At 39.2% G+C, this 9427-nt stretch overlaps 1 protein-coding gene across 1 annotated transcript; it reads right to left on the bottom strand.

Annotated features, from left to right (window-relative positions):
- LOC116305156 (von Willebrand factor D and EGF domain-containing protein) lies at positions 1–9427 on the bottom strand. Its single transcript, XM_031715004.2, has 20 exons — positions 9188–9427; positions 8813–8896; positions 8669–8724; positions 8367–8402; positions 7715–7974; positions 7471–7566; positions 6346–6696; positions 6117–6190; positions 5596–5659; positions 5116–5328; positions 4538–4746; positions 3746–4220; positions 3265–3524; positions 2792–2906; positions 2455–2712; positions 2090–2204; positions 1552–2010; positions 1010–1327; positions 526–801; positions 1–173 (listed from the first exon to the last, which is right to left on the bottom strand). The coding sequence occupies exons 1-19, from the start codon at positions 9274–9276 to the stop codon at positions 527–529; spliced, it is 3807 nt and encodes a 1268-aa protein (XP_031570864.2). The 5' UTR covers positions 9277–9427; the 3' UTR covers positions 1–173; position 526.

The following is a 9427-nucleotide window of genomic DNA, read 5'->3' as shown; positions in this document are numbered from 1 at the left end:
TTGTGTTTCAAAAGTTTTATTTTAAAAATGAAAAGCATAAAAATACAAACATCCTACTTAAATATTTATGGTGATATTACAGTAGGATTGTAGGAAATGCAGCTGCAGTATGCGGATTGATAGCTTAAATCTAGCAGTGATCCTCTAGCCATCTTGTTTGGTACTTTAAGATCCTATGAAAAAATAGAAATCCGCACTAGTTAGAAGTAGTATGAAAACAGCTTTTTGAAAGAGTAGGCACATAAAGCTGAAACTTTTAAAAGAAGAGGCACACAGAGTTGTTTGTTGGTTCGTATTTGTTGTTCCCTGTTTCTTCCGTTCCCCTTCTCTAGGAAAATTTTTTCCAGCCCGCTGGTTTTGCGACAGCGGTTGGTTTTCTTAGGAATAGGCCTCTAGTTGGGCTATCAGGTTAAATGGTTTGTTTCATCGCCTTTACTTCCTTAAGGTCCTCATGTGGGAGCCTTTTATGTATAGGCTGAGAATTTCAGTTTAATCTTGAAAGAAATAACAGAAGTTTCAACATACCTCAAACAAGAGTCCTGATCTGAGTGAACGATGGCGTCTCTCCTCTCTGGTAAACATATCCAATCACCTTGAAGTAGTACATGGTGTCTGCCTCAAGGTTATCAATGACGCATGAAGATCCGTAGCAAGCTTTCTTCATATTCAACCTGTCTTTCTGTTTTCCGTAATCTACTTGGACTCTAGTGGATGAAGGTCCTCGTCTAGGCTTCTCGCATTTGAGAAGAATTTCAGTACTTCGCAAAGAACGACCAGAAACTTTGATAGGTAGCGAGGGAGCTGGATATGTGAAAAAATCACTGCATGAGAAATGTAAGTTATTTCACGTCAAGGATCTTGCCGAGTTAAAGGGCAACACAAATTTTCTCTTTTATTCAAAAACATAGCATATTTATATTCCTTCTCCACAAAATGGCTGCCTTGAAAGCCTCCATGGAATGTTACCTTTTACTATAAGTTTATTTTGCTAGAACTAATTTCAACTTACTCTTGACTTGGTAACACTGTCCTCTTTTCCAGTGAGGATACTCTCCTTTACTCGTAAAGGCAGACATCTTTACGCAATACTCGGTGTAAGACTGCAGTCCAGTAACTGTGATGCTGGTCATGTGACCATTGGGCGTTCTGGCCGATTTCCAAGGTTTCCTCTGTTGGTTCCATTGGTTGGCGTACAGTTCATGATAGTAGATCGTGTAACCCAGTATAACACCATTTCGTTTGTTTTGAGGTATTGGTGCCCAAGTGATCCTCATGGTGTCGTATTTGACAGGGGAAGCGTGTAGGATCCTTGGTGCAGCGTCAGGTGCTGGGAGATAATCAAATAAATCACCATTGGCAACAAGAAAAACAATATGAGAAACACCAATGACTTAAAATAATTTGAAAGCGTAATCCCATCACTCTATGTTTTATCATTTGTCTACGTGTTTGCCCCCTCGACATCCCATAATTCAAGATGGCCGCCGTATAAGTAAAAAGGTCAATTGTGAAGCTTTATACTGAAAGTAAATATTTACACGTCCAGCCTACCTTTGTCACCAGGTTTACCAGTAGGTCTAGGTTTAGTGGGTATAGGTTTACTAGTTATAGATTTAGTGGGTTTAGGTCCAGTAGTTTTCTCACATCTGTCGCCACTGAATCCATTAACGCATTTACACTGATACAGACCAGATCCCCGTGGATGGTTGGGGTGGGGTACACATTGACCACCATTCAGACATGGGCATTGTACTATACGCACTCTCATGTCTGTTGTATCAAACGCTCCACACTCGTCAGTCACTTGGAAGGTGAACTTCTCATTCGATGTGACCTTCCATCTCAGTAGACCTGCTGGACTGAATGTGTGGCCAATAGCTGTAGAACTGAGTAGAGAGTAAGTTACAGGACGGTTATCAGGGTCTGTTGCTCTCAGCTGCAGCACGAGATCTTCTCCAGGCAAGGCGCTGTACGTTATTGGCTTTCTACTAAACGTCGGTGCCTGATTATCTGTTGGTTGTCAAAGGTAGAAATATGTGAGGGGTGTTTCAAAGTACTGGAAAATAAGGGATTCAGAAAAGCAACTCACTTTTCCTACGCGTCCAGGAATTCTGGTCATCTCTGGGTAAGCACTGCTGGCACCAGTCACGTGGGTTGGGTTCGTTGGCAGCAAAACAATGTCCTCTGATCAGACAGGAATTCGGCTAAGAATTAAGGTTTTCAAGGAAATAAAGGTTAACGATGTACATTAGATCAGAAGTTCACGGATTTTCAAACATAAAAGCCGTTTCGAGATTGAGGAAAACCTGGGTCAAGTTGGCATTGTAGTCGTATTGTGTCTGTTTTAGGGCACGAGATAGACGCCATCCTAGCAATATGCCCCCGTAAACAGTCCAACAGTGCTCTGCATAAAACGCAAAGTCGACCCAGGTAGAATGACAATGTAACACTTACTTTGCGTTGACATTTTCCTGATTTGGTGCACGTCATACATTTTGAATCATAAGTGAGCTGTCTTAATTGTTGTGCACTTGTTCTGAAGCCATCGTTAGAAACTGAGACCAAAATCCCCGCAGCAGGGGTCCCCTCGTGATCATAATCACCAAGTCTCGTCGGTGGCTCAGGCAGGTCGCATTTAACACCAAATATGTCATTCATCTTTCCATGTGTTGTGAAAGGTACTCCACGTGGAGACCAAGAACTTGAAAAGACCTTTCATTAGATACAAGGCAAAAGTGAGTTAAATGCCTGATATGATTTAAATAGTGCGTATCCCTTTGTTCATAAATACCTTGAATTCTTTGACGTGACACTTGAGGTTGTTTGAGTCGATGAACTTCTGTCCCAACAGGTTCGCCTTTCTACATGGACGTTCACGTATATCACAGAGTCCACCATTGTAGATACTAAAAGCCGTATGAACAAAAATCACATAAGACTCATGAGCACTCCAAAAGTGCCGAAGAATTGGGCCCGTTTTTAGGGCCTCATGAATAATAGCAAAACGCCCGAAAACGATTCTTTCTGAGAACTTGAAGCAGATACTTTAACTGTTGAATCCAAACTTGCCAAATATGAGCCTTATATTTGAAGATCTAACTACTCAGTATTATCGATTAATGTTAATATGAAAATATATCATCATTGAGCGGCTTTTTCTGCATGCTTGTTTCAATAGTTACAACAGTGATTTTTTATACATTAACCTCCCCTCCAAAATTATTGGAGAAATGTCACAACTTGCTATTCTGGTCAATTGCTTACCCCAACAACTCTGGTACTGCCTGTACTTCCATGGAACAGTCCAGAGCAGTAAAGCCTTTATCACATATACAGGTTCGATTCTTACACCTGCCATGTCCACTACAGTCAGAAGGACACAGGTCTTTTGCTAAATCTTTGCGAGGTTCCAAGTCACCACGTGCAGTAAAAGTGTACGATGAGAGGCTCTTCAATGCAGTGTCTTCACAAAGGTATTTCATAGACTCAAACGATAAGACTGCAAATGTTTTGTCTCCAGTGAGCTGAAAGAGTAGACGATTTAGACTAAGTAAATGACAGTAACGCAGTAAAGGGGGAATTAAGACCTTATTTCTTTAGGTCTAATGTTTTTCCATTTCAGACCATGCGTGTCGTTCCTTGATAAGTGTCCCAGGTTCATGTGATATTACCCTAATATCCATTCCTGGCCATGATAATAAGGACCCAGATATGATTTCAACGTCAGAAAGCTATGCATTCTTACCTGCAAGTCCTTGGAGCATTGTTTGATAGCGTCCCTAATGCTCTTTTTAGAGATGCCTTTGCAAGACCTTGCTGCTTCTGATTCCTCAATATATTTTCTACAATATTTATGCGCTTCGTGTTTGGACATCACTACTCTGAGTGATCTTTTGCTTCTTATTCGGTTCATAGCGTGCTGTACTTGTGGATCATCTACAAAGTAGCTGCGATCTTCGTAGTCAATGATGTCATCACTGTACCAGTGACCGTCTACAGACCGTTTCTTGCCAAAATTGGACTGGTCATTTATTTGCGTTGTAATTACTTCTGTACTTGATGACTCTATCTTTGCAAAAAGATTGGCGTTGTACTCGCATTTTGGTATTTGATTTAATTCCCCTTCGACGCCACAATAGCAAGATTTCGATTCTTCCTCCTTTCCTTCTTCTATTTCTTCTTCAATTGAAATCTCGAAAAGACTTTTATCAGGCGTGAGGCTGTAAAGAATTTTTAAATTCTTTAAAAAGATAATTAGTAAACATTCCTTCAATCTTATTTGTTCGTCAGCCTTTTCTTGCTTCAGCAAAGCTTTGGTCTGCAGTGAGTCTGCAAGGATCATCCATGCAAGTATCATTGTGTGGTTCACAAAGAATTAATCAGAATTTGTGGAATCCCTTTATTGGATTCTTTTTTTTACGACGGACCTTAGACGCTATAGAACGACTACACTCTTTGTTGCAATAACTCAGGCCTACCTCTGCCATTAATATTGTCTGCAGGTGAACCAGAGAGAGTGTTGTTTTCAATGACTTACCGCCAGTTTTTGATGAAAGCATTTTTATCTTTGTTGACGATTTTTCCGTCTCGCCACTGCCAGAAATCATCAGCTTTGTTACCATTAAAGTTACCACAAAGACCTGAGACTGCTGCCTTGTTTTCCTGACTGGCTGGTGCATTGACGCGGACATCTAAAGACTTTCCAGAACGATGCACGGAGATTCTGGTGCCGGATAACAGCGTTACCTAGAAAATAAAGTATATTTTTATATATGTATATACATGTATTTAAGAAATATATAAAACGCGCGCACACGAACATGTGAAAAGCAAGCTAGGACACGAGGCATAACCGAGTGTTCCTCTTGCTTTTCCAGTGCTCTACAGCTTCCACAGTGTTTATATTACGATGCAGAGACAAGCAGCCGTCTTAAATTTTTTCTTTCAATAACATATTTAATTTTGAACGGTTTTTTGCAACTGAGAGTATCTTTGTTGTGATAAAAAACCCGGTAGACAGCCAATTATAATCAGTGCGCAAGGTATGTTTCATATATTTTATTAATATATTTAAATCTATATGTATATGAGATGCTAGTTTGATATATATTTTACCTCTTGGTCTAAAGACTGACCATTAATACTTCGGGTGACTTCTATTCCTCTGGGTAGTTTTCCTGAGCTTCGTTTTATAGTTCTCAATACTGTGGGCCCTACTTGGTCCTTTTTGTTGCACATAGAGATCTCTATCACATGTTTTCCTTCACGTATTGCTGCACCACAGACGCAATTGACTCCAGCCGAACATTCCCAAAGACGTACTTGAACCTGTACAAACAAAAACAAAGAATGCGTTGCGTTACCAATAAACTTTATCAAGTACGCCTCGCAGAATTTTAATCTCTAGAATTTCAATTCGATCGAATTTCTGTTACTATACTTAGTGGATTACACACAACGTTACTTCATGTATTTCTATTTGACATCACCATCCGTGATGATTTAATAGGTTCCAGTAGAAGTACATGCAGACTTTTTACTCTTATGGGAAATTTCACCAATCGTAAGTTAGTTCTAATATATAGTTTACAGTACCTCCACTTTGGTGTCTTCGTTTTGGTGCATCAGATAATCACCCAGATCGTTGTAGAATAGGTAACTTTAAAAAAAGCAAGTATAGTGAGCACTTACTTTTGGTCAGATACGTTCCACCCTAGGCTTCCAGTATTATTTTCCAAATACAATTATCACGCTAACGAAATAGCAAAAACTATCAACAAAATAGACTGTAGCAAACCAACAACAACAACAATAACCGCAACAACAACACAACCAACAAGGACGACACCACTGTCACCATCATCAAAAAGGCAACAACGACACCACCTTCATCACCGAGACAACAACGACAAAAAACGACACCACTGTCACCATCATCAAAAACTGAAGGCTACAACAAAAACAGCAACGGACAAGCAAAACCACCTTAAGTCACCACCAACACACAACAACCAAAAGAACAAAAAAGACACCCCCTTCACCACCAAAAAACGACAAAAACAGCAACAATGACGACAACAATATAACAAAGGTTTACCAAAATTTTGCAGCCTTACCTGTCGTCAAAGGTGTACAAATGTGGATCAGAAGTAGACAAACAAGGCTTTGTTTCTGTATTACGTACAGCAATCTATGAAAAAATAAAACGTTTTTATATCACAAATCGGAATTAAATGAAGCCTCTCAGCAATAAATGCTCAGTAAAAATTAAGTTCGATCCGAGCGTCGAAAGCCTTCGTACATAAACCCCGGTAAATTACATTTACACAAGTAACAATATTGTACCTTTGTAGATAGCATTCGGTAATTTTCCACGCCTTGCCAACTTAAACTGGAAGACTTTGGTTTAAAACGGAAATAAAAAGGTCGCGTTTCATCTCGTTGGTTGTCACAGACTCCTCTTATTGTGATGGTTTGACCACGAGTTATGTCTTCTGTCTTCAGTTTGACATTACATTTGTCAACTGCAGCTTGTCTTCTTTGTACTTTGTACCTTTTGGGTATCAACACATACACATCTACACTGTCAGATCCAGGGACACCCACGGTGGGTAAAATAGGAACAGTTGGTCTTAAGGTAACTGTTATGTTCTCTGCTACGTTACATTCTTTGACGGTCACATCGCGTGGAGAAACCTAGAGCAGAAACCAGTAATCACAAAAGGACAACTAAATTGTTTCCTCTTTTCATACCAGAGATCAAGAAGGATTTTTGAAAAAGTAAAACACACATTCAGCACAAACAGCACTGAGCAAGATAAGATTCTCTGTTTTAACATAGTGAGCGGGCAAAGAATTAAGAGTAATTGTCCTATTTCATAATGACGTCACAGCTTGTTTACATGGGGGACAGAATCACCGAGAACAATGGGAATTTCGACAAAATCTTCTTTGTCTCCAAAAGTTTGGCTTCAAATTGTCCAGTTTCCATATATGTCATGTGTCAAGGTTTCAAGGTTTATCCTTCGATATTAATAGTATTTTATTGTTATTCCTCCCTTCTCTGCTTTGTAAATGCAATTTATTGTGTTTTTTCTTTGCGTTTTTGTCATGTCTGGCGACCATGATCCTTAGCGTTAAAACAATAGACTGTTTTGATGTGACGTCATTATGAAATATATGGCAATTCCGAAGGAAAAAGCAAGGCGTATGATAATACAATCCATGCAATTCATTGCTTGTATTATTGAGGACACTATCTGAATTCTTTTCATAAGGGAATGTACGTCTTGGGGAAAAGAACGGATCACTAGAGACATATCGTTCTGAACGTCATAGAAAAGTCAAGATATTTTTAGTGAAGATTCATGAAACTCACGATATCCTGACGAAGGTGGGGTGCATCACGTCTTTTTCGGGTTAAGTTGTCGATCTTCTTATTAATTATTATTATTATTATTATTTACTTACCTCGATTCCAATATAGTGTTTATTACTTTCTTCTGCAATTCTTGTCCATTCATTTGTTTTCTTTGTCGAAAACTTCATAAATAATCTACACCAAACCTGTTTTGGAATAAAAGTTAAAAATAATGTTATATCTAATGCTTTAGATCATCTTTCTGATTAATCATTGTCCATACTAAAGCTTCAAGGGATAATCTAAACGAGAGGGATCGTGACTTGTCATAACTGATCACTGTCAAAAACTTACCGTGTCGCCCAATTTAAAGTCGGATGGGGAAAAAGTCGAGCTACTTCTTCTCTTACAATCATTCTGTCCACTCATTGGTCGACCTGGAACACACCACGTGTCCGTCTTGGCAGGTGTAGTTGATCTTGTAAACCATTCTACCTTGTACGAGACGTTCTTCCACTTAGGAAAGTCAAAACTGCAAACCATCTCCATGTTGGACGCAGCAAAGTTTTTGCTGTATGTTAAAGTCGGTTTTGGAAGTATCCCGGTGTGAAATTCTGAATTGATTAAACAGAAAATTAGAATAAACAAACAGCTAATTATCGTGGCTAAAAAATAATGTTAGGAAGTGCCAAGATTGGGGCCTAACTGATGATAACCTTGATGGGCTTCCTGTGATGGGCCAATTCAAGGGCGGATCCAGGGGGAAGAAAACAAAACAAAACAAAACAAAACTGAAGAATTAGATGCTTTTTTATTGTTTTCCGTTGTGTTGACGGAAGAAACTCAATTAGCCTTCCCCCCTAAACTCAATTAGCCCCCCTCTAACATTTTGGCTGGATCCGCCCTTGCAATTTATGTCGCCGCGGAAGACTGTTTGCAACATGGACCCCGTGCGCAAAAACAAAGAACTAAAAGCTAGCAATAATCATAGTTTTCATTTAATTACCAGTACAGTTTTCCTTTCCATTTGGACACGGGTGACCTATGTAAAGAAATAAAAAGAAAATTGTATCAATAATTTGTTTTGTCAAACCAAGATTTTTTATTTAATTATAACCAAGGTTTCAAGCTCGTTAGTCATCCAAAGGTTGGTTGGTTGGCTTAATCGTTGAATGCAGATCTTGTTTCGGTTAAAACTATTTGTTATTAATACCATGCACGGTTCAAATGAATATCTTTCATTTCTAATAATCAGTTGGGAAGATGCCGGGAATATGAACAGACACTTGCATAGATGCTTATACTAACGTAACGTGCAGTCTCGTCCTGTTTGCGACCATCCTGGACAACAATAGTAATCAAACCTACAAAAAAATAGGCAGTTATTCATTACGTACAGTATTCGATGACTCGACCCATGGATTTCATGAGGGTAGTAGGTTTTAAACTTACTGTGAAGGATATGCGAGCGAGCAATCACCGCAAACCTCTCCGTCCACTGTAAGGACGGAATCGACTTTCGAACAAACATTGGTCCTGAAAAATAACATGTACAAGTGACAATTGTTATATCAGATGTGATCACTATTTTCATTGTTTTCTTTTGTTTAACTTTGACTGTTAGTCCCTCGTACGCTTTTTTCAACGAGATTATGGTCCGTAACATTATTCTATTATTCCCTTTATTATCTTTTCCTTGCCGGCTCTTTCGGCCTTCCCTCTTATATACGTTATCTATCGTGAGCTAGACTTCTAACTGAGTGAATACTGCGATAATATTGCAGAATGACTAATTAGCGTCGTCAAACTAATGCTCAAGAAACCTACCCATTTGGGTCAAGCCCATTTGCTTGACTTCCATGTACAGCTAAGGCCAAAAGCAAAGCCGCTACCCAAGTTCGAGCCAAGAGATTCATTCTCGATGAATGAAAGAATGCAGCGGTGATAGCCTGGCCGGTACTTCTTCAACAAAGATGCGTGTCTCGTTAACTTCAGCTTAATGACCTTCTTTCTTCTAAGTTGGCTTATTCAACCAAGATGAGTGTCTCGTTAACTAAAGAGGTATAA

The sequence above is a fragment of the Actinia tenebrosa genome, unplaced genomic scaffold (assembly GCF_029948245.1).
Source record: "Actinia tenebrosa isolate PJP-AT-01 unplaced genomic scaffold, QUT_ActTen_1.0 PGA_scaffold0__85_contigs__length_37466705, whole genome shotgun sequence".
Classification (NCBI taxonomy): domain Eukaryota; kingdom Metazoa; phylum Cnidaria; class Anthozoa; order Actiniaria; family Actiniidae; genus Actinia; species Actinia tenebrosa.
This window is presented reverse-complemented; position numbering and strand designations above follow the sequence as displayed.